Genomic DNA, 25,147 nt, shown 5'->3' on the forward strand with positions numbered 1-25,147 from the left:
CAAAGATTAAGTTAAATTTAATTAAATAAAAATGCCAATTTATACATTTATAAATGACAGAAATGTTAGATTTTTTTTCTTTACTGTAATTTCAGTTAACTGTCCTGACACAAAGAATACTATAAATACACCTAAAAGATGATATCTTTAATATGAACAATATCTACAATATCTACATATATGTTGATATAAAATCATTACCCATACAAACATATGGATGAAGTGTATTAATTTCACATTATATTCAACATAAAAATTTAAAATACATATGAACATGAGAAGTATTCTGACATTTCACTCTAACGAGTGATATACCGAAGAGAAAGAAGGAAAACTTTCTCAGAAAAATCTCAGTCTGGTCTGTCCGTCATTCCTGCCTGGAACTCGCTCACATAGCAGTTTTCCTCTCTTGCATTGTGGAAACACTGGGAATAAATACACAGACAAACTAATGGAGCAAAACATTTAAAAAATGTCTGGTTTTGACCATACAGTGAAAGACAATGGGCTCTACATGCCTATGGAGCTAAATTAATTAATTTAGAAAATATGATTCCCAAATGCAAAAGCTGATTCACACTCACAAAGAGTTTATATTTACAAACAACAATTCACAAACTCGTAACTCAATTCATATTGACAAAATACATTTACAATCACAAATGCAAAGTACAAATACATACGCACGTTTCTGAATGCTTTGTATATTGTGGATATGAATTAGGCAAATAAATTAAAAAAACTGTGAATGTTAAGTAGCTTATGCATTTGTGAATCATGTTTTCTGAATAAATTGAGTAACTATTTTAGCTCTATAGATCTAATCTAAAAATATTTTTGACAAAAGAAAGTCATCCATGTTAAGATTCACAAATGCAAAGCACACTTTCATAAAAGTATGTATGCATATTTATGAATGTTTCATATTTTATAAATTAAGATTATGAATTTTTTTGAACTGCTGTTTGCAAATATATAAACTTTTTGGCGAGTGTGAATTAGCTTATTGAGACTATTTTAGCTTCGTAGATCTGTTGTTGTTTTTTTGTGCTCTGCAGATGAAAGGAAATCACACAGGTTAGTATGTTGCTGCATGTGTGTGTGTGTGTGTGCATGTACCACTGTGCGCGTCTTCTCCTTGCCTCTTCCTCTCCTCTCCTGTCTTGTGAGGCGGATCGTTCTCAGGTGAGCTCCAGTGAGTCTGACCCTCCGGCCTAGAGCTGAATGCACACACAGTGTTCCTGCTCCATAGCACTTCAGGAGTTAGCAGAGGAGCCAAGGGAAAACCGGCAGACCCTCGGGTAACAGCTCGGCCTGGCACTGGATTTGGGTTTTGAATGAATCCTTCACCCTGCGGCTGCCAGGCGCTCGCTGTAGCTGAAGCTTGGCTGAACTGACTTGGCAATAAGGGTTTGTATGAGTTAGAGTGAGTTGAATCTGGGAGAGATAATTTGTTTTCTCGCCATGTTTCTTCTCCTCTTCTTCTGTCATGACCTGCAAATGTGATAAAGAAACTATTTAAATCATTGCTCTGTTTTTATCTGTGGACAGAGTCAACAAACTAGGTTTTCCCCATAGCCATACTCACACCTACCAACCATTTATCTTTCTAACTGGGCAGTAAACTGTATAGTGACATGACGTGAAGGCCAAGTATGGCAACTGATAATGCCGAACTATATTTAGCATTATCATTATTGTAAGAAGATACAATTAATACAAATCAATCAATATACTGTATCTATATATTGTGACATTGTGAGAGGGTGCGTCATAGAAGGGAGGTGTGCGCCATCTAGTTGGTTGCAGAACGGGGACCACAATCTAAGATGGCCACCCAGCTCCTGGACTACAATTACAAGGTTCCTCAGCGGCTCAGCAGTTGTGAGTAAAGGAGAAGAGCTGTTAATGAGCTAAGAGACAGAGAAAGGGTAGAATATATAGAGAGAAGCTGAAAGAGTGTTTTTTGTTGTAGTTTTGGAGCTTTAAATTGATGATTAAAAAGAAACTAGTGGCTTGATCTCTGCCTGGACTCGATTTGTGACGCAACCCCTACCCTACTTCTCACAATGTCACTATATATATATATATATATATATATATATATATATATATATATATAGATGTTTCATACCAATATATTGGTGCCTGGCAAGTATTAATTTCGATCCAGTCTGTGAGCACAATTGTCTTCTCTAAACACTAAGACTGACCAAATAACAGGCTACGTGGCATCTTATCCTCCAGGTCTAACTGAGGTTTATCAAGATCCTGAGTCCAGGAAGGCAGATGAGGATGAGAAGGGTGAGCTGGGCTGTTTATGTGTGAGAAGGGTGTATTCTCACTCTTCAAGGTGGCCGTTTTGACTTTGGACTCGGCTGTAATATCACTGAAAAGCTGCAGAAAAACAAAGAGTGTGGAAAAAGCCATGTTTCCTTTGACCTATTTTTATGCAAATGTTAAGATATTTGGGATTTTAAAAACACTGGATGGAAACGCCAAGATGTGCATAAATTCTACAATGTAAATAAAACATGTACGCACTCATTTTGAGGCAGATCGTATTTTTTTATTCAAAAAGCGCATTATGGGGACCATTTTTTCCCCCCGATGCGCAACCCAAAAAATAAAAAACTCACGTGACTTGCCTCAACAGAGGATATGATCAGGTCTGTGTACTTTTGCATTCATTCATTTTTCGATTTAATATCAAGTTGAAAAATTAGAAAACGGCTCATTTATAAATTTTTTGCCACACAGATTTTGATAGTTGGACTCAATAAAACCAGTGGTGTGTCAAAGAACAAACCCGAAAAATGTATTAATGAGCCATTTTCAATTTTTTCAACTTGATATTAAATCGAAAAACAAATGAACGCAAAAGTACACGGACCTGGCTCATCAAACAACCGGACTAAGGAATGCTTTGACACAGATCATGCTGGGCAGGGACTAGAAAGGGTTTTCTTCTCTATAGGCATGAGTTCGACAACCTACGGAGGGTTGCCACCTTCAATACAGAAAAATAAGGGACGCCTGCCGCAGCGGTGGCCACACCCCTTGGGGCCACGATGACCACAGTCCCGATGGTGTGCCAGTGCAGTGGTCGTATTTCATAACTTAAAACGTGTTTTCATAATTTGTATATATATTAAGATTGATACCAATGGACATTATAATAGGATATCTGCTATTGAAATCAGTGTGAACAGATGCACTCAGTATAATACACAGCTATGACAATGAAAAACAAACTCAGCTGCTGTAACCTAGAGGGGAGTAGGATAAGAAATTGCTTACTCGAGTAATTTTATGTTGTGAACAAAGATTTTGACTAAAATATTTGTCATTGTTTGCAGTAACACCATCCAAACAGTGAAACCACACCTAAATAACTGTAAATGATATACTATCTATATATAAAATCATTTCTTATTTTAATAACACACATAACATTTTTATTTTTGGTAAGTTAAGTAAATATATTTATGTATTATTCCGTTTTTATATAGTCTGTTAATTCTATAGTATTGGATGATGCAATTATTTAAATTTGTTAAGCATAACAAATAGTTGTCTATTTTATTCCTAAAAGGTCCTATTTTGATTAAATATGTATATATATCTTATCTCTTATTAAAGTAATGCTTGTGTCTGACTGTACAACTTAACCTTAATAAACAAATACCATAACATCATTAATGTAGCCTACATTATTAACATTGTTTCTTAATAGGCAGCATATGAAATCTAACGTTATCAATCAAAAAATTATTTTGATATAGGGTATTTGGACCTGCATCCGCCATCGTTTCAAATGGATTCTGCCCATATTGAAAAGAACCGGCGAGGCGGGGTCCCCTCCTCTTCTGACTCTGATTGGCCGTGATTCACGGCCTGTGAACCTGAAACAAACCAATCAAACAAACCAACGACGGCAGCGACCCAATTAGGGGCAGAATAGGACGTGTCTTCACACAATGCGGGTGGACCTATGTAAAATACGGGACATATCAAAGCAATACGGGACGCGTCATTTTTCCTGAAAATACGGGACGATTCCGTATTTCACGGGACGGGTGGCAACCCTAAACCTACGTGCAAGAGAAATATTGGCTGATTATTCCAGAAATAATAATGTAGGTTTATCTCGCATTGGCACCCACATAATTTATGATGAACCAAAAAAAACCTTACCCAATTGCAGCAACTTTCATTTTTATTAGACATTTTGCACCCCTAATGTGGCGTGCTGCATAGTCAATCACTGAAACGACATTGACTTGATTTGAAGAACAAATAACATACACAGCAGTTGGACAGTGACGTTTAGCGCTGCGGCGAAGAAGAAAAAAATTACGCCATATAAGATAAAAATCAAGAAAAATGATTTTCTTGATTTTTCGAAAATCGAAAAATATTTTCGAAAATCGAAAAATAAATGAATGCAACATACACGGACGGGATATGATTGCATAACCGGTGAATCAATTTCATCGCACAGCATCTAAAATTTGGCTTAATCATTCTGAAATGCCAGTCTCTCACCAAAATTATTTGGTATAATGACCACCCAAAAGAGTCTCACATGACTGTGTTCCAAAACAACAGGCATCCGCCTCTGAATTCAACATGACAATGTTTATTGTGTTTCATTTGCTGTGCGCTCTGAGGCGGAAGTAATTTATGATGTACAAAAAAAGAGCCACAGTGGCTTCCCCAATTGCAGAAACTTTCATTTTTTTTACATACATTTTGGACAAACTTCCTAGGAAGTGATGATTTTGTTCTCTTAACCCTTAAAGACCTAGAACATTTTAGGGGCGCCTGATGTGCCTCTACTTTTCTTTGTTTTTCTCCCCCATTCTAGCAGTTAGCATCAAGTGCTATATATCATTTTAAACAGGAGAACCTGAAGTTTCCATCTAGCTCATTTGATGTCCCAATTTTACATTTATTTATTCTGAGAATGGATTCAATTAATATAATTTCAAGAAAAATGGCAGCAAAAATATGATGTTTTTACTGTGAACTCGAACAGAACTTCATGAAGTTTGGATTTTTTTCCTTTAGAAAGTTAGACTTGGTTGTTTTACACTTCCAGATGAAATGTTGTCTACATGTAACAATCCCTCAGCAAGTTATAGCCATTTATTATAACATTATTCTAGGCGTTTCTAGGTTTTTGAGTGAAAACAGGTGTATTTTATTGACTGATAATGTGTCCTAAAAAGTTCAAGTAATAAAGTAAATAGAAAGATTGTTATATAATAACAACACTGAAACAAACATTTTTCTTCAGAGAAATATATTATAATTTGGGCATGAAAAACAAACACAAACAATACATCAAGTTGTGACAAGAAACCGTGAAATAAAATATACTGAGGCTACTTTTACATGTGGGCGGCTATTTTCATAAACGGACATTTCAACTTCTCTGCACATAATCTTCTCAAACAAAAATTGAGGAAAATATAATAGTGAAAATGTGTAAAACACAAACTACATACAAATAGAGAAATATACTGACTGTGTGCTTTGATCTGAGAGAGAGCGCTTTGCACGCGTTTATTTCTGTTTGGTTTCATGATGCATGCAAATTCACACCCACGTTCATTTTTCAGAGAAACGTGATTCGTGGTTCAAAAGACCAAACACTGTGTTTATTGGTTGAGTTGATGAAAGTTTCAACGAATCTGGGCACAGGGGGGTGGGACTAATAAAAAAAAAAAATCTGTTTGGCACAGGGGAACAACCCACGTGTGTTTCTTGGACAAATCAATGCTGCATATTTTGATGACGCATCCACGCTGACTATGGAGCCTCTGAATGATCAATCGCGAAACATATTATACCTATGGAAAGGGGAGATTCTCCTCTTTACGGTGCAGTTTACAGCATACAGATTGGATCAGCGATTAAAAAGTTATTAAACATTTTGGAACGATAGTTATTTTTAGTCAATGCTGCATATTTTGATGACGCATCCACGCTGACTATGGAGCCTCTGAATGATCAATCGCGAAACATATTATACCTTTGGAAAGCGGAGATTCTCCTCTTTACTGTGCAGTTTACAGCATACAGATTGGATTAGCGGTTAAAAAGTTATTAAACATTTTAGAACGATAGTTATTTTTAGCCGCGGGCGGCTGTCTCGGTCTTTAAGGGTTAAACACATGGGATGGAATCTTCATTCGCAAATTATTTATGCAATAAGTTAAATCTGCAACTTTGGATGGAAACATAGTTACTGTCAACAAGACCTGGCTTTGATTTTGGATACTAGTGAATCTAGCAGTACCTTAATGACTTTTTGAGGGATCTGTGGGAACATTTCCTGCAGCTCAGAGAAAGAAGCTCCCAGCAGCCACTGCAGTGATGGAGCTCTCCTCAACATCACTTGAGCGATCAGAGGATTAATGCATGGAAACTGCAATAGGCAATGCTCTGCCTAAAACAAACACACATTAATGCATCAGTGAGTTGAGCACACAGAATGAAATTAAACACTCAGCTCCATCTGTTGAAGAAAATCTTGTGATGTTGACAGTTGTTGATAATTTTCTATTTTTCACACACATATTAAATCTTTCCCCGCTAAAATTGCGGAATTTTCGTAATTTGAGTGAAAACACTTTTATGCATCTTTTGAAAGAGTACTAAAACTATGGATCAAAACACATGCTAAGTAGATGCAGAAACAAGCGATATCATATGTAATCATATTCATATGGGAAATAATGTGATTCTCACATTAAACAGCATATAAATCAAAACTGCCTAATGTTAATGAATGAAATGTCGACCCAGAACGAGCGTTAGGACTGTAAAGCTCTGTCTCGGCTCTGTGTAGTGTCCGTTTTTATTTCGGCTCCCATGTTAACAGGTTAGAGCTTGCATACTGCCTGTGTGACACTTGCATCTCAGACGCAGCTTGAGCCGCCCCGAAAACATGTGCATGCTAGAAATAGAACCGACGCATATTTTTCACGTGACACGCAAGTGTGTTGGAAGCGTTTACAGGCAAAATAGAATAGGAAAAGTATAGAAATGTTTATATGTTAAAATAAATTCAAATAAGCTGATAACATCACTGTTTTCTCCAGAATGACTGATTTCAACCAGATGATCCTACAGTCAGTGTTTGTATCGCTGCCTGTCTGACAGACATTTCTGACTGGATGAAGGAGCATCACCTTAAACTCTTAAAATCTTCCAAAGACAGAATTACTTGTTTTCTCAGCCAACCCAGCACTTCATCAAAATTTCTCCATTCAGCTTGGTTCATCAACCATAACTCCATCCAGGACAGCCAGGAACTTTGGAGTTGTGATTGATGACCAGTTAAACTTTACTGACTACATTACTGCAACAGCCCGGTCCTGCAGATTTGCTTTATACAACATTAGAAAGATCAGACCCTTCCTATCAGAACAGGCTGCATAACTCCTGGTTCAAGCTCTTGTTCTCTCCAGACTGGACTATTGTAATGCTCTTCTGGCTGGGCTTCCAGCATGCACTATCAAACCCTTGCAGCTGATCCAGAATGCAGCGGCGAGAGTGGTCTTTAATGAGCCGAAGAGAGCGCATGTTACGCCTCTCTTCATCAGACTGCACTGGTTGCCAATGGCTGCTCGCATCAAATTCAAGGCACTAGTTCTCGCCTACAAAACAACCACTGGCTCTGCACCAATATACCTAAACTCGCTTGTTCAGACTTACACAACCTCCAGAAGCTTGCGTTCTGCGAGTGAGCGGCGCCTCGTGGTTCCATCCCAAAGAGCATGAAATCGCTCTCGCGGACATTTTACTGGACCGTTCCCACCTGGTGGAATGACCTGCCGATCTCAATTCGTGCTGCCGAGTCTGTAGCCATTTTTAAAAAACATCTTAAGACACATCTTTTCCAATTGCACCTGACCAATACAGAATAGCACTTACTGATCACCACAACAACGACCAAAAAGCGCACACTTCTGGATCATATCTACGTCTCTCATCCGGATTTGTGCCTTCAGGCGGGTGTGTTACATAGTTATCATAGCTATCATAATCCAGTGTACTGTATTTTGCGTACGTGAGTTTTTGTTGTGGATGGCTATTGTTGTGCGTTTAGCTAGAATGCCATACAAAACCAACCCATTGGGCCACTGAATCTGCATTAACGACAACAGTTGGGGCAACAGCCTTAGTCCTAATGGGTTGTTATCATGGCTATCAAAATCCAGTGTTCTGTATTTTGCGTACGTGAGTTTTTGTTGTAGGTGGCTATTGTAGATGGCTATTGTAGATGGCTATAAAATAAAAAAATAAAATAAAAATTGTGTACTGTGCTAATTAATTGAGACTTCTTACAGCTCTTACAGGTTGTTGGCCTTGTTTGTTTCGTTGCTTCTATTGCTCTCCCCTTTTTTGTAAGTCGCTTTGGATAAAAGCGTCTGCTAAATGATTAAATGTAAATGTAAACACTGTGAAGATGCTTTGAAACAATCGTCATTGTAAAAGCGCTATATAAATAAAGTTGATTGATTGATTGATATATCATTTTGACAAAAATACATATTAATAAATGACATTCTGATGTTTGGAAGTGTCTATAGGTTAACATAAATGCAGATATAGGCATAATTGTAAATAATATAAAAAAAACATAATTATCGATTTTGAAATTTTGCACCAGTCAATACAGAACAAAATATTCTGTAGCATATTTTGCCATCAATACTGCCGACAATGTCTTTATTGTATCAGTAGGCTATATATCTATGCTTAATATGAAGTATAGGCCTTCCCTGTATGTCAGCAGCGTTGCATCAGACATGCTTCTGATGTGCAAAGACACAGAAAACGGTATGTAGCCGTCACGCGGCTGACACACAACAGAAACGTCACGCTCACACCACACTTGCAGTGTGTCGCCGGCCTTGGACAAGTCTTACAAATTAGTATTTTATTTTTCTTTAAGACTGGTCACAACTTTTTCAACTTCAAGTCAACTGAAAAATAAGATTGATTACTCCTCGGAAACTGCTAATTGGTGAAACTAGTTCTTAAGACACAGTCTTAACATAGTGACTAAGTTTATGCCACTTGTGTTACTAGCTATTGATTGGGTACTAAATAGATTTATAGAAATGCACTAAGTAAATTTTTTTCATTAATATCTAACAGTGTTGACAAATCGTAGGCACACAGTCATGAAATATTATCTTAAGTGCAATCTTATGAACGTCTTAGTTATGTTTTAACTTAATTTAAAGTAAAATACTAATTTTAATAAATATTATTTTAGTTACATTTTTGACAACTTGTATTAGCCTACCATGGTTCCAGAAACATGGCAATAGTATGTGAAAGTGTGGGAGAAACATTTCTAATTTAATCAAAGACAACAAGTAAATAAATATTTCTTCAATATTAATTTGTGCATTTTTAAAATGTTTAATAAAGATGCAAAAAGTCGAATAGAAATGCGAAAAAGAACTCAATTTTTATTTTGTGTTCACGGTTCTAATTTAAATGTTAGTATTCAATATAGTTTTTTTGTTTGTTTTTTCCAGTTTTCTCATGAATAAAATAGAAATGTATGCAAATGCACAAAGGGACCATTTCTATTTATCTTTAATATATATTTTAATCTACATTATATTAAGTACTATATACTGTTACATGTATAGTCTGAGCACAGATGATTTAGGGTACTGACGATCAGTGACAAGTTTTAAGAAATAAAGAAAAATAATTTAAAAAAGTAAAATGAGTATGTACTAGAAAAATTTTAGACCTATCATTCACCTCTGTGGGCTGCACACTGAGCCAGTCTCTATCCAACCAGCTCAGTCCATCTCTCTCTGAATTCATCAGAGTATGTAAGGAGATCTGATAGATGTAGCTGGCTATCTCTTCTTCCTCACACACCATTATCACCTGAAACACACACACATGCCATGGTCAATAAATATTGACACAAACTATATATATATATATATATATATATAAAATGTCAAACCTGGCCTTGATATAACCTTTTGAAACCAATGTTTGTTATCTGCTATTAAAATGGCCATAATAAATGTACCTTGACATCAAACTTCTCAGACTTGTTTCCAAACAACACAGATGCAGAGTAGATGTGAACCAGATTTATATAGATACTACTGGAAATCCTAAAAATGAGGGAAAACAGTGTTTAGTCTTTTAATCTATATAAATAAAACTGTGTCAGTCACGGCTGGTGTTTTCATGGCAAGAGTTTTGTCTTCTGATGGCTATGCATAGGAATCAACACATTGGGGCCTGTTTTAACGATCTTAGCGCATTGTCTAAAGTACACGGCAAAATCCACTTTTGCTAGTTTTTTAGTATTAACTACAAAATTAGTTGTTCCAATTTAGCAGACTTTAAGTATACCATTTAGTATACAAAAATAAAAATTGCAGGGCATTTATATTAAGTCCAGAAATATGTAAATGTATTTGTAGTTATACTTATAAATGTATTTCAAATACATTTTGATATATTTATTTTTCACTAGGGTAGTCATTCTGTCTTGTGCAAGTTCCAATATCTATCAACAACCTTGCAAAAAAAATATTCATAGTATATTAATATCATCTATATTTGTATTTTGAGCGAATATGGTGTAAAATAAATGTTCATTTAAAGGTGCAGTGTGTAGTATTTGAGGATCTATTGAAAGAAATGCAATATAATATCCATAACTATGTTTTCAGTGGAGTATAAAGACCTTACACAATGAACTGTTATGTTTGTATTACCTTAGAATGAGCCTTTTCTATCTACATACACCGCAGGTCCCCTTACAGTGAAGTCACCATTTTGTGCCGCCATTTTTCTACAGTAGCCCTAAACAGACAATATTCTCTACTATTGAGAATAAGCTCTACTAAGAGCTAGCTACTCTCTACTGTCTCAGATGACGATATCTTAGTCCTTTGTCAGCCACGGTAGCTTCTCCACCTGCTTCGAAAGGAAGGGGTGAGTGGTGGGTGGTTGCAGTTTGCAACCTCACCTATAGATGCTGCTAAAATTTACAGTCTGCCTTATAAATTTAACTATTTCAACCACTGTATTTCATATCATTCATATGGATACTGGTATAGGCATCGGCAATTTTGGCAACTAATTAGAGTTAAAAGGCATGATTAGATATGGCTTGTTAAATTTCCAGTTATGCATGTAACATTTAATTTAAGATATACATCTGGCACATAAAATGCAAGGCTAACAATAACATTTACACAATCATTGTTTTGTGCTGGGGTGAGTGAAAATCTGAATCAGTCTTAGAAAGAAATGTATGTTGCCACAAGTAAAATCTATCTGTCCAATTGGGACTTCAAAAAACAAATCCTTACTGTTGAGCCCTGATAATAATGAATGGTAACATGATCAGAAAGATGTAAATTTATTTCAAACTGACAGTGCCCTGTGGTTCTCGGTGCAGTGCAGAATGAGCCAGCAGCGGCTGAACTGCAGAGATAGGGCTGAGAGTCTCTTGACGACAAGCTCAGATGCTTCTCCAATCTTCTTCTCTAACTCACTCAGATCCTGAACACAAACATAATTTACATTGTTCAGTCCAGGGTCACTTTGTGAATGGTGGTCTGGTGAGCAAGTGTGTATGGAGCGTCACCTGGATGAGGATGGCAGTGATCTCATCCACAGTGATGACATCATAACGGGATCCGCCCAGATGCAGTGCAGATGCAGAGTGTTTCCTCTCCAGCAGAACAATATCGTACCTGCCAACAACAGTCTATGTACATCAGTATACACTTTTAAAAAGTTTCTTAAATAAAGGTTCTATAGTGGCATCTATCGGTTCCATGAAAAACCTTTAACATCCATTGAACATTTCCTTTCCAAAAAAGGTTCCTTTATAGTGGAAAAAGGTCCTTTCGATTTTTTAAATGTTCTTCACACTAAGGTGCGTTCACACTTGTCATGTTTGGTTCGATTAAAACGAACCCTGGTGCGATTGCTCGGTTGGTGCGGTTCATTTGAACATATGTGAACGCTGCCATCCGAACCCTGGTGCGCACCAAAAAAGCGGACCGAGACCGCTAAAAAGATGGGTCTCGGTCCGCTTCCAAACGAACTCGGGTGCGGTTCGATTGATATATGAACGTAACACGGACCAAAGACATGTAAACAGACCAAAAACCGGACGTAATGTCACATGATGCAACGCATTGTCAGCTGATTTGATGACGTGGAAAGATCGGTGTATCCAAAATGAGTAACGTTAACGTTAGAGGGCAAACGTGGAGCAACGAGGAGGTGCCTAATCAATATTTGGCCAGACGAGCGTGTTTCGAAAATGCTAGAAAAAACGCACAAAAAGCAAACCTGGTTCTTATCATCAAAGGACCTGTGTTGCCCATTATTATCCGGTTCAGACGACAGAACGGCCGTCTCTTTTCTGCACAACGGAGGAAATCCTAGTGCTGTTTTGAATGTTTTGAACATTTTATGAGCTCATGAGTTCTCGGCGGGTAAAAATAATGCCAAATGTACACGCATACAATGACCGCGTTTAATCCAGCACACAGCGTTGTTTTGAATGTTTTGAACATTTTATGAGCTCTTCATGTGTTCTCAGCTGGTAAAAATAATGCCATATGTACACGCATAAAATGACCGTGTGTAATCCAGCACACAGCATTGTTTTGAATGTTCGGTAAGCAGCTCCTACGTCATATAAGCCGACCAATCAGGTTGTGAGCGTCTCCCTATGTCTTTGGTTCGGTAACTTTAGGTTCGCTGTTAAAAATGCCAGTGTGAAAGCTAAGCGGACCAGGACTATATGTTTTGTTTTTTGGTCCGGACCAAACGAACCAAACTAACCGAACTACAAGTGTGAACGCACCCTAAGAAAATAATGGTTATTTTAAAAAGGGTTCATTGAAAGGTTCTTTGGGCAATCAAAAATGGTCCTTGTATGGCATTGCTGCAAACGCCCCTGGTGGAACTTTTTTTTTTTAAGTGTCATGAACTGGCTTTTTTAATATTTTTATACTGTTGTCTGAGGTCAACTAATGACATTAGTTTGGTTTTTACATTCAAACTCATAATAACTAATAAGTGATGGGCTATTTTCGACAGTGGTTTTGAGGCTCTCTCCTGAACGCTGGGTTTTGATGGGCATGCCGCAATGGAGACTTGGAAGTAAACGCCAATATTAGCTTTTAATATGCTTCAGCTTCTTCCGTTCATTCATATGTGGAGTAACACAGCACTTGTTTTATCATATTATATACTGTGGCAAGGGGGGCGTGGTTTAGCGAGGTCTGCAGCGGGAGAGAGAGCCGCGGGACGAGCGGTAAGTGAGTGGGTTGGACGCAGATTAATAACAACTGTATCTTGTTCCAGTAATGGGCGTGGAGAGAGGATAAAACGCCAGTGGAACCGGAAGCCTGAGAGAGAGAGACGGACTGTTGACGCGACAACTCCAGAGACTGAGATATCCCGGAAGCCGGAAGTGCCAACCCGGAAGTGATCGTTGTGTTTATGAGAAACCACACCATTGAGTGTGCTGATGTGTTTGAGAGTTACAAATAAAGTTAAAGCGTCAACAGTCCAGCCGACCCCTGTGTCCTCTTCCTTCCACACCCACGAACTCGTTACATATACATTTGAGTGTGTTGAAATTTATGTTATAATGTTACTCTCTGCATTCACTCGGTGGCCACGAGATACTTGTTGCAAACTACAGTAAGCTAGATCGATATTCGGTATGGTAAAATAAAATCAATGGTAACGCAAGCATGATGTCATTGGTAGGTGATTTCTGAAGGCTCGTGTGGCACTGAAGCCTGGAGTAATGATGCTGAAAATTAAGCATTGCATTTTTAAATATATTAACAGTTATTTTATATAGTAATATTTAACAAAACTGTTCTTATCAAATAAATGCAGAATTTATATAATATATAAAACAATGACACACCTATTTAAAAAAAATGACAGTAGTTTCTGACAACAACTTTGATAAACTCACGTAGTCTCCAGTATGCGCTGCACCTTTAAGCGGTTCAGTAAACCATCCGTGATGAGCAACACAAACGGAATAGTGTCCAGATATGATTTAACAGTTGATTCCTCTGAGATATCTGCTAATGAATGATTCAAATGACATCATTCAAATGAGGATCATGCAACACTGAAATCATAAATAAGCTTATTAAAGAATCCATCATCCAACATTTTATCAGTCAAAATTTGTACCTATAATTGTACTCGAATGTTTAACACTGTGTTGAATGCTGTGTTAAAATAAAGGAACGATATTTCTTCCAAGCAAATTCAACCAGATAATTGTGCATTAAACATCAAATATGTTCTTCTTGGCTGTGATTATTGACTTGACAGCATCATGTGAGCATAAAGGATTGTTGGACTCACTGGTTTCAGGCACTGCAGTGGAGAAGGAGATAAAGTTGACGTTTTTCTCTGAACACACACTGCCAAAGGGCGAGTGACCCACACAGGAAAGCTCAAACACAACACTGAAACTCTGCCATGGGAAATCAGGACCAATGTGCTGACTGCACACAACGACACACCTACTGTAGGACAGTCTGAGGGGAAAGGAGACAGACAGCACATTAAATCAGGCCTTATATCAACACCTCAGTATTCAGTATACAGCTTTAGATAGCACAAAAAGAGACCTGTCCATCACTTCTCTGCTCAATACTTTATGCTTTCCTTCATCCGGGATGATTTCAGACACAGAGTTTCCTAAACACACACACACACACACACACACACACACGGAATCAGGCAGGACAATCACATAGTAACAATCTTGTTCTTGAGAAAATAACTCACCTGATACCTGGTTGAGAGCTCTAAGCAGGTCTGTGTTTACACCATTCACAGTCAACACTAGGACCTGCTCACATACAACAACAGCCATTAAATATTCATTCTGTAAAACGTGCTTTCTTTGAAAAGTATGCTTAGTCAAGTTAAAGGTGCACTATGTAACTTTTTAAAACAAAGGCATAGTTTGTTGACGCCAAGTTTGAGTTCAGAATCCTGGGACATGTGGTCTTCCCCTCACAGCCACCTGTATAGCGATGTGTGAAAGCGTTCATGTGATTGGCTTATAAGTTAACAATCCTCCACGTGGGGTGCGTTCTTGTGATTGGCTAAAACAAGGGCGATATCTGATTGGTTGCTGATCATTCCCTGTTTAAAAAGGGCATTTGTGTGTTGAGCCAAATCAGGGGAGTCTCAAAATTCACACACAAATGCAGTGGAGTTTACAGACCGCAAGCAGTTTGTAAATCAAGATATATTTGTGTGTGCATCAGAAATACATTTCTGAATCTTGCCCTGTGCATTTCTGAATCTTTGCATTTGTAAATTTTCTTTGCATTTCTGAATTTTGTGTGTATTTATGAATTTTGTGTGCATTTATGAATTTTGTGTGTATTTATGAATTTTGTATGCATTTGTGAATCTTCTGTGCTTTTTTAATTTTGTGTGTGCGTTTGTGAATTTTTTGTGCATTTGTGTATCCTGTGTGTGCATTTATGAATCATGTGTGCATTTATTAATCCTGTGTGTGCATATGTGAATGTAGTGTGTGTATTTATCTTTATTGATACTCATTTAGCTCCATATTGATGTTTGATACTGTCGCTATGGTTACTGCTATGGTTAGGTAGAATGCAGCTGTGATTTCAGGTGTTTGATCATACTGCTGAATGAACATATTCAAGCAGCTACCTTAATCTCCTGAATGAACAAAACATTTCAGGATTCACAGTTGTAAGCAGTTGCTGCTGTAAATCCCAAGAAGTGAACCAGCCATAGTAAACACAATTCCTAATTAGGCCTACAGTCCATAAACTGTCTTTTGTGATAAATAATACCATAAGATCAAAGTTCATACATAGATTGTTTACGGTTATTATTTTTGGTAAATTATTAGTTATTAGGTATTGGTAAATTAACCAAAGGAAATCTCACTCTAATGTTGTGGTTATCATGGGAGTTCATCCATGTGTTGATTTGCTCCTGGAGCTCCAGTAGTTTAGGGTTGGACTGCTGCCTCTTCTGACTCAGATACTGCAACACCTCAAACTTCCTTAACAGCTCATCCAAACAGCTCAGAGTACAGGAGTCCTTCACCTGAGCCAGGTACTCTATTCAAAGACAGATTTTACAGGTGTGTGAGTAAATTTATATTAAAGCTACACTGTAACAATCAAATCACAAATGATTCTCAATTCAAAGAAAAAATCAAGACTGTGATTTAATTAAGTATATAGTCTATGAGCTTCAGAGTGGCACTGTTACAAGCATGCAGCTAACAGTGTTTTAAACAGTTTTGTTTAAAATAATTCACAATATTTACTAAAATATTTTATGTGCACTTGCATGTAATGTGACCATTAATCAATATCAGAGAACTGTGAGCATGCAAATGTGTCATTAAATTACTGAAATATTAATTGAAAATCTCAGGGGTTACATCAAGTAAATATTTTATGTCTAAGGTGTTCAGCTGATAAAAACAAATGTTTAGGAACCAAGCTCCGGAATTTTCTCAAGATCTCAAGAATACCTCAGATATCAAGATACCAAAGTCTGCAATGTAAAAGTTCATATCAAACGTTTCTCCTCCAATCTTCCAAGACAAATGATCTGAGCTATACTATCCACATTAATTTGAAAGCTCCATGTTAACAGTTGACTCATTTGCTAATATTTTATTTCAGAAAATCTGATATAAAGTTGATCAATAAATGAAACAAGCAAAATCACCAGTCATACGTAATGAAAGGGTGACCTTTCAGCAATATCATACCATTTCTATGAGACATGAGTGTTTTTCTCCCTAAAATTTACCAGTGGCTGCGTTGAGGTCACATCTGAACAGGACGTGTTCCTTCAGCATTACCAGAATATGTAGCAGTGCCATCTCATTAAACGCACTGTCTGCATCTGCCACATAAATAATACAAAACCATCTTATTTAAAAACAATCATGTGGTGAGATATGGAAAGTACCGTGTAGTTGAACCACTACAGACTCCTGTGAGAAAGTGTAACTTCTGACCCTGATTTTTCTGAAGCATTTGCTCTTGCTGCTTTAGGAGGAATCGTGTGAGTTCAGAAGACAGAGTGCCAAAATCTCGGCTGTTCAAAGCAGAGATGCCAAACTTCTGCATTTTTTTTAGAGAGGGCAGAGCCAACGCATGCAGTTCCTTATACGCATCTCTCTGACATTCTACAGGAATAAACAGAGAAATACAGTGAATAATTTCCAAATTTAAACAAATAAATAATTAAAAATATACAAAAACATGTTTGTGCTTACAACAGTTTGTCTAATAATTAAACTACCGTATTTTCCGGACTATAAGTCGCTCCGGAGTATAAGTCGCATCAGTCAAAAAATGCATCATGAAGAGGAAAAAAACATATATAAGTCGCACTGGACTATAAGTCGCACTGGACTATAAGTCGCATTAGGGCAGTTTGAAGTGAGTGAGAAACTTGTAAGGGACTGGCGAAAAGCAGAGGTTACTTTAACTGTAATGAAGAAAAAAAAGAAAGCTACTTGCGGACTGTAAGCAAGATGGCTAGCCCAGAACTGAAAAGAACGAGTCCATAGATGCTTGAACTCTCTGCCGGGAGAGGCTCAGGACCGCGCAAGACGAACGCTGTGTGAATCATTCTCCGCTGCATAGTTTACAACATGCAGTTTGTAATTTGCAGAATAAGATTTTCTTTATGGGGGCATTTTGTTTGTGTTCAGTCTTTCTAAGTTGTTGTCTTTAAGTTAATATTTCAGTTAAGAGTTTTTTTTTTCTGTTTTCAGTTTTTTTTCTGGGGTAGGCAACAGGAGCAGCATAGAGCGCCCTCTCGCGGCTATATGTTTATTCTTGTCAGTGTGAATTAAATTTGATATATAAGTCACACCTAACTATAAGTCGCAGGACCAGCCAAACTATGAAAAAAAGTGCGACTTATAGTCCGGAAAATACAGTATTTCAAATCTGCTGATACCTGTGGCTTGGACGTATACAGTCTTGCTGATGGTCTCTTGTTTCTCTTCACAGGGAAAGCTCTTCTCAGTGGCAATAACACTCCTTTTTGTATCTGAAGCATGATTCACTGCATTTATTCTGTTATCTGCCAATGCTTTCCCAGTAGAATTCTGACTCGCGGTTACATCTGAAAGCAAAAATTACTTTTGAAATATGTGTCTTGTGGAATCCCAACAATGGATTTAATAACATATGCCTGTCAACATCAACATCACCTATTCGGTGACAAAAAAGCAATAAGGTAGAAGCAGGATAGATGCTAAGTAAGCAGAATAAGATACTTGTGTTCCGGTTGTATAACTAATATATGTCAGAGAAGTCCAACAAACATTTTGCTGTTCCTATACACTTGTGTTCTATATAAATATCACTTAAAAATCAGCATGAAATTAAAATAGACAATTCTTGTTTTTGTTTTTTATGGATTATTTTAAGATTGAACATTGGTCTGGGGAGTCTGCTCTATATTTTCTACTGCACAAGAGCCGTGATAAATGAGAATTATTCAGATGACTGTATGCAATTGGATAGTCCTTCAACCAATCAGACCACAAGAGGCGTGATCAACAGGCAACGACACATCGCTTCTCTATCTGTTATTGTGTTAAACCAGCTAATAGCGCACCAGGTGGATAAGCCAGTCTGTGATTGGTTTCTGCAAAAGTGTAACAGAAGCAGTAGAAATGAATGTACAGGATTCCAGACTGAGTTGCAGGGATGAAATCAAATCACCAGCAGATCAGGCTGGGTTTACCCAGTCTAATGGTATATAGCAGTGTGTTATAAATTATTTATACAAGCACTTCATTTTGTGCACTCCAGCAATCTGTCAGTCAAATTACATGTGATCAGAGGAATTAGAAAACAGTAACAGTCTAATCAATTCTTTAAAAAAACGACTGGACAAAATCAAGTACCCCCTACATTTTTTACTCATTCAAGATGCCATTTACTTAGACATGCATCAAAATAAGGAAGAAAGATCCTATCCTGCTTCATACTTTTGTAACACTAATAAATCTTTAATTCATTAACTCATCAATGAATGAGTTCCCGTCAGATTCTCTTCCACCGGCAACAGGTGGAGACAACTAACATGATTCCACAAAAACAAAGACGTCATCAAGCTACACCTTTGTTTTGAATAAGCGACCTCTAGCTGTGAAAATTACATATTGTTCTTTGAAGTTTCATGCCAACTTTAAACACTATTAATAGTCCTGGATTTACTCTACCTGCAGATGTTGGACTGCTCCATTGAGGTTTTTGCACTGGACTTTTCTTCATCGTTCTTAATGTAACAAAAGACAACAAAGAGTCCAAATTTTCATTTTTGCCTCGCAAACTGTTTGACAACAGAGATGGTTTAGAGATTCTCTCTTCTCTTCTCTGTTCTGACTTCTCAGGAAGCTTGTGTAAAGTGGATATCACTTCAATATCTTTAACACTGTGCTTCAATAGAGATAACTTAGGCATCTCGACCAATTTAGAAAAGCTGTGTTGCTTTTCTGAAAGACAAGCGGAGGAATTTGTCTGACTCCCAAAGCAACTTTCTGGTGGACAAGACATGTGTTGCTCTATCTCTGCAGCTTTACAGCCTATTCCTCCAGTTGTTGTCACTGTAGAACTGTCTGCTTTGTGAGAAATGCGCTCCATTATAAAGAATTTCACAGTCTTCCCTCTCTCCACCTGTGTAGGTACGGCTGACTGCAGAGGCTTACTCTGGGAAGGGTGAACTGCAGTGTGACAACCTGAAGGTGGCACTGCTGAGAAACCAGAATAAAGCATTTAAGTTGAGCTCAAACAACAGCATATGTGGCATAATATTGATTACCAACTTAAAGTAAAAAACTCCTGCGAATGTTTACGTTTATCTTGATTGTTATATCTTTGTGAGTACAGTCTATAGAAAAAAAATAAACGAAATTTTTAAAATAAACGGAAAAATTTTTTTTTATTATATATATATATATATATATATATATATATATATATATATATATATATATATGGCTCATAACTGAAATGAGAGAAACATAAAAAGCTCACCAGCATTTGAAGCAAATTTACTCAGCGACTCTGTAAAGACCCAACATTAACATACAGAATTTAAGAGCGACATTGCATTTTGGCAAAACCTCAAAACCATTATTTGTATATTTAAAGAGTAATATTGCATAGCCATTTAAAATAGATCTTTAGACTACACGCATAGTTTACAATAAGATCTTACCATCTATTTTCACAATGGACAGTGGTGAGAATATTTCATCCATGTGTGGCTCTCTCACAGCTCTCTTGCATTCTTCTGAGGAAATTTTCTCAGTATACATGGAGAGACTACTGAAGTTTTTAGGCAATGTCCCTATACTGTCCGTTGGGTAAAACTGGCCCATATTGTCTTTGGGTTCTGGAACTGGTTCCATCTCCACCTTCAGCTGTGTAAGAAGCTCTGGAAGTGACTGAAGGTGGACCATGGGCTTAGTTACCTTTGGTTCTGTACACACAACAATGAAGTTTAAGGACTATTCACACATTATGGATAGAAACCAATGCATTCTCACATTACATATCCACATTACCGGCAAGTAAAATCTGAGACACACAATGGGGATGTTTCTCTGCCATCCAAACAGCTTTTTCCATATTTTCACAATGACTGTCTGACAAGAAACGCCTATGAAAAGTATAGTAAACATTATTGCCAGTGTTTTATGAATTATGAGTAGTCTTTTCATTAATCTAAATGAAATGAAAACTGACCATATTAACATGCATGGTCTTATTGTGAACAAGTCAACGTTTTTGCACATTATTTCCCCAAAATATCCTGCATACTTGAAAAAATGTCACATTATGAAAGCAGAATTGAAAAAAAATTTAAACTAACCTGTTGTAGGTTTCATTGAACATCCTAAGACATATTTACTGCAACAAACATTTACAGCCTTCTCTCCTTATAATAACAAAAGCAACAAACTCACAGCTTATAAACTGGTGACAGTATTTCAGCTGACTGTCTGCTGGACACAAACAGGTCTGGTAGACACAGCGTACGATTACAAGGAGAAAGAAGCAGGTCTAATTCCAGCTCAGCATAAGACCTTGAAGCAGCTGGAATGAAAGGTTTTGAAGTCACTGGAGATTAGCAGAGCAATCTACAGCAAGAAAAACTCTTTGATTATGATTAAATATGAAGAGTCAATGCATACTACCTGGAGATTTTGGCTGCTCAAAGGTGATGTTAGCAAAGCTGCTTTCAGCCATTTGCAGGACCTCTAACTCAGTAGTGTGTTTATCAGCAGAGATGGCTATTTTTTAAATTAAAATAATTATTGACATTTTATGAAATACAATGGCTCCAAAAAAGTCCCATTTATATAATCTAAATGTATTATTGCAATTGCATTAGATAACAAAATATAAAAGCAAGTGGCATTTGCACTTTTCTGACAATTACTTGCAATGACTTTTATTCAACTGGTGTTTGAACAGTGGATCTATTGTTTTATTTAAAACCTAACAAATGTCCTTTTGTGAAATGCTTTGCTATGAAGGTGTACTTGTGCTTCTTTCTTTATAATAAAAACCACTTGCTTTAATATTTACTCTAAAATAACTGCTCTTAGGGGCCATTGTATATTTTTTTGTTATGAATAGGTCATGATTTACCTTCTTTAAGAAGATCTTTTAAGGAGAAACATTCATCTATTGGTTCTCGGATGACATTTAGAAAATCTTGTACTTTTGCAATGGAAAAAATGGGCTCTTTTCTTTGGGAGGAATCCATACATACTTCAACAGGCAACATTAGTGACTGTGGAGAAATCACAGCTAGTGTATTTGAAATACTAAAGCATATTCATTAGCTGCAAAAAGCACAACCAAACAGAGATTTTTTACTATAACATGACTCAGTTTTGTAGTTTACCTCTTCATTCAGTACTGCCTCTATTTTGAACTCCTCTGTAACATTTCCTCCAGTAAACGTGGCACCCATTACCTCATCTAAAACTGCATCGTATGAGGCACAGTGTCTAGAAGGAAACATAGGTGAGCTGAAAATACCATTTTAGTGCATACATATGCATTCATATGCATTACAGTAATGATCCTCTCTTCCCAGAAGAAAGAAATATATAGCATTTTGTACCTAAAAACAACCCCTTCTAAGAGATTTACTGAAGAATTGAGAACAGGATCCGAGACAGTCATGACCTTCAGTTTATGAAGCATTGTTTGAAATGGAGGCAGGTGGCTTTTGAACCGCTGCAGATGGTCTCCGAATATCACCTCCTCTGGCAGAGTCAGATCTGAGATTTCAGAAACAAGTTGAGGAAGGATTATCATCCTTCCACTGAGAGGCCATCAGAAGGACTTCTAAGGTCCAAGAACGTATAAAGATCCTTTTGAAATCCCTTTGAAACCAAGCCATGTGATGTGCTGGGTATTTTTAGCACACGTCTACCCCTTTTTTAGGTAGAACATCAAAAGCAAAAATAAACTGGGCTGATATAAAAGTGTTGCAGTATAGAGAAATGATACAAAAATATAAATAAATACTAAATACTCCAGTTCTTACCATCACAGGTAAAGCAACATGCATCTGGTGCACATGGACTGTAACTCTCTTCCCAAGGTGATCTGATGGCACTGCTCTCAACTCCATCTAAAAGCCAGCAGACTTCTGAGGTACCAATACTGCATTGAGAGGCAGGATTAGAGCTGGGAACCACTTCCCCAAGTCCTTTTCCCATCAGCAACACACTGAACCTAAACACAACAGAGCTCAATATGAAGAACCTGTATTTAAACACAACAGAGAGAAATGCAGGGGCTGTTTACACGACACCAAATAAAAAATTATAATAATAATTTTGCATTTATGCATTTTGGCCATTCATTCACATGACAGCAGCGTTTTGGCAGCCTGAAAACGTTCATATTTAAAACTGGAGATGTCTTGCGCATGCATATCACGTGTTCAGTCTATAGGCGCGTAGTGTTTCTTTACAAAGTGACAACGTCAGCTACTGGTCTGGCATGCATAATAGAGCATAAAAAGCAAAGGAAAAACTTTAAGTACATTGTTGTCGTGTAAATGTACCCTTACTCTCCGCTTGGTGTGGACACAATCTGCAGACACAAATATGAAAGCAACTGAGATAGATCATTTTAGAGGGCATTACAGAAACAATTCAAACCTTTCCAAACAGTCACTGAAATGTATGTTGGCCTTCAAGTCATCCATCACAGATCCAGTCACTTGTAGAGTACACATGGATATTTTGTTCGCTGTCATAAATGACACAAGTCAGTGTTTATATGCTATCAATGAATATCACCAAAAGTCTCTGGGGGTTAGATAGCAACATGATATTAACAGTACATTATTTTAAGAGCAAAGTTTTTCATTTCCATACAATGAAAGTAGACTTCTTATTCAAAAAAAGCCTTGCCCCTTGTGAATCACGAAAAGAGCAAAGGAAGCTTTATTTAGTTAACAAAAACTGAAAAGCTCAATTGCATTACACAGGGGGGGAAAAAAATCATCTTATTTCATCTCCTCTCATTTTAGAGGTCTTCAACCCTGCTCCTGGGGACCCACTGTCCTGCAAAGTTTCTTTCCAACCTGGTCTCAAATTAACTCATTTCCTTTCATTTAGACTATCTTAAGTTTAACTGATACTGGGCTGGGATTTTCTTAATTTCCCAGCATTTTGCCCATAGCACTCAAAATGCTAAAATTAAGTGTTAGTAGTGATTCATGTTTTGTTATGTTTGAGTGCCTTTTATGGGCCTTGAGAGAGGAAATGACATTGGTGTCAATGAAGCCTGTCTGAGCTCTTGGATTTCAACAAAAATATCTTCATTTGTGCTCCGAAGATGAAAGTGTTACAGGTGTTGAACGACATTAGGGTAAGTAATTAATGACAGAATTTTCATTTTTTGGGTGAACTAACTAACCCTTTAAGCTATATTGCCAAGTCCTATTAAAGATGGCTTTCATTTTCTTGCTAAACTCAGAATTTTGAGGGGGTTTGGGGGAAGCAGCGAAGAATATGTAATCTATGCTGCCTTTAAAAATCGATCAGGAAGTGAAGCTAACATTAGATTCATATTGGCCTTGATGCCATCAGCCCTTACAATTCATCCTCTGAAGGCAGCATTTTTAAGATTTTTGCCAAACTTGCGATACTTACTCCATGGTACTCGGTAAGCAATGTCTGACAGGTGTCCATTGTGAGGGTAAAAGTTACTGACCAGCTGGAATGGAACTGGAAGTTCTAACAAGTCCATCATCAGTCTGCGTCTCACTGAGGCCTAAAACAGATGACATCTCAATATTAACAAGTTTGCTTATTTAAGTATATATTTCATAATTGTTGTACGTTACCCTTATTCTCATTTTTTTTTATTACCCCCTCAAGCAGGCTTCCTTAGATGTTTTTGTAAAATTGCTATGTTTATTCAAAAAATACATAAAAATCTCAATAGAGGTTAACTAAATATGACAGTAACGTTAGATGAATGAAAATAAGTGTAACACGTTATGAACTTACCTCTGAGATGTAATCAATACCCTTATACCTGACAGTGATGAAACTTGCACTTTGTTGGGTTTGACCACATAAATTAGACATGGTGTGATTATTCATGTTGAAACCACACCAACGGATATTAAAACAAACAAAAAAACTAATACATTTAAATATATCGTCCAAATATCGTCTCGCTTGTTGTGGATTAACGTTAACGTTAATCTGAAATCGTGAGATGTCGGTTATTTTGAAGTGAAGAACGACGACGAAAATATTAATTACATTAATTTATACAGGATTATAGAGTTAGACAGTCAGTTGTGTGATTAAAACTGATCGTGACCAATAAATCCAAAGTTAAACTGTCTGAGGCGAGACCTCTCATTTCCGTCGCAGCGCGCCTACTCGGTGATTGACAGGAAGCTACAAGACCACGCCCACTGCGAGCTTTCTCTACTGAATTTCGTTTTTCCTGTTTTTTTTCCACTAACAAAATTTAAATGATAA

General features: G+C 37.1%; 1 protein-coding gene across 2 annotated transcripts; it reads right to left on the bottom strand.

The window, feature by feature from the left end:
* Nucleotides 1-121: 121 nt before the first annotated feature.
* Nucleotides 122-25,037, bottom strand: LOC137071491 (protein shortage in chiasmata 1 ortholog). Of its 2 annotated transcripts, XM_067439539.1 has the most exons (29): nt 24,662-25,037; nt 24,302-24,422; nt 23,303-23,393; nt 22,681-22,871; nt 22,252-22,411; nt 22,030-22,135; nt 21,771-21,915; nt 21,314-21,409; nt 21,083-21,212; nt 20,681-20,775; nt 20,332-20,595; nt 20,148-20,177; nt 19,334-19,864; nt 18,058-18,225; nt 17,105-17,275; nt 16,894-16,989; nt 16,012-16,187; nt 14,863-14,926; nt 14,703-14,772; nt 14,434-14,609; nt 14,030-14,144; nt 11,663-11,771; nt 11,450-11,577; nt 10,085-10,172; nt 9,802-9,933; nt 6,308-6,457; nt 2,214-2,397; nt 1,120-1,494; nt 122-425 (listed from the first exon to the last, which is right to left on the bottom strand). In XM_067439539.1, exons 1-29 carry the CDS (start codon nt 24,755-24,757, stop codon nt 340-342), a joined length of 4,344 nt encoding a protein of 1,447 aa, XP_067295640.1. In that variant the 5' UTR covers nt 24,758-25,037; the 3' UTR covers nt 122-339. The 2 variants fall into 2 exon arrangements, with proteins under 2 accessions (XP_067295640.1, XP_067295641.1); XM_067439540.1 differs by lacking the exons at nt 122-425; nt 2,214-2,397 and having other exon boundaries at nt 1,126-1,494.
* Between the last annotated feature and the right edge of the window lie 110 nt (nt 25,038-25,147).

The sequence above is a fragment of the Pseudorasbora parva genome, chromosome 3, assembly GCF_024679245.1.
Source record: "Pseudorasbora parva isolate DD20220531a chromosome 3, ASM2467924v1, whole genome shotgun sequence".
NCBI classification, from domain to species: domain Eukaryota; kingdom Metazoa; phylum Chordata; class Actinopteri; order Cypriniformes; family Gobionidae; genus Pseudorasbora; species Pseudorasbora parva.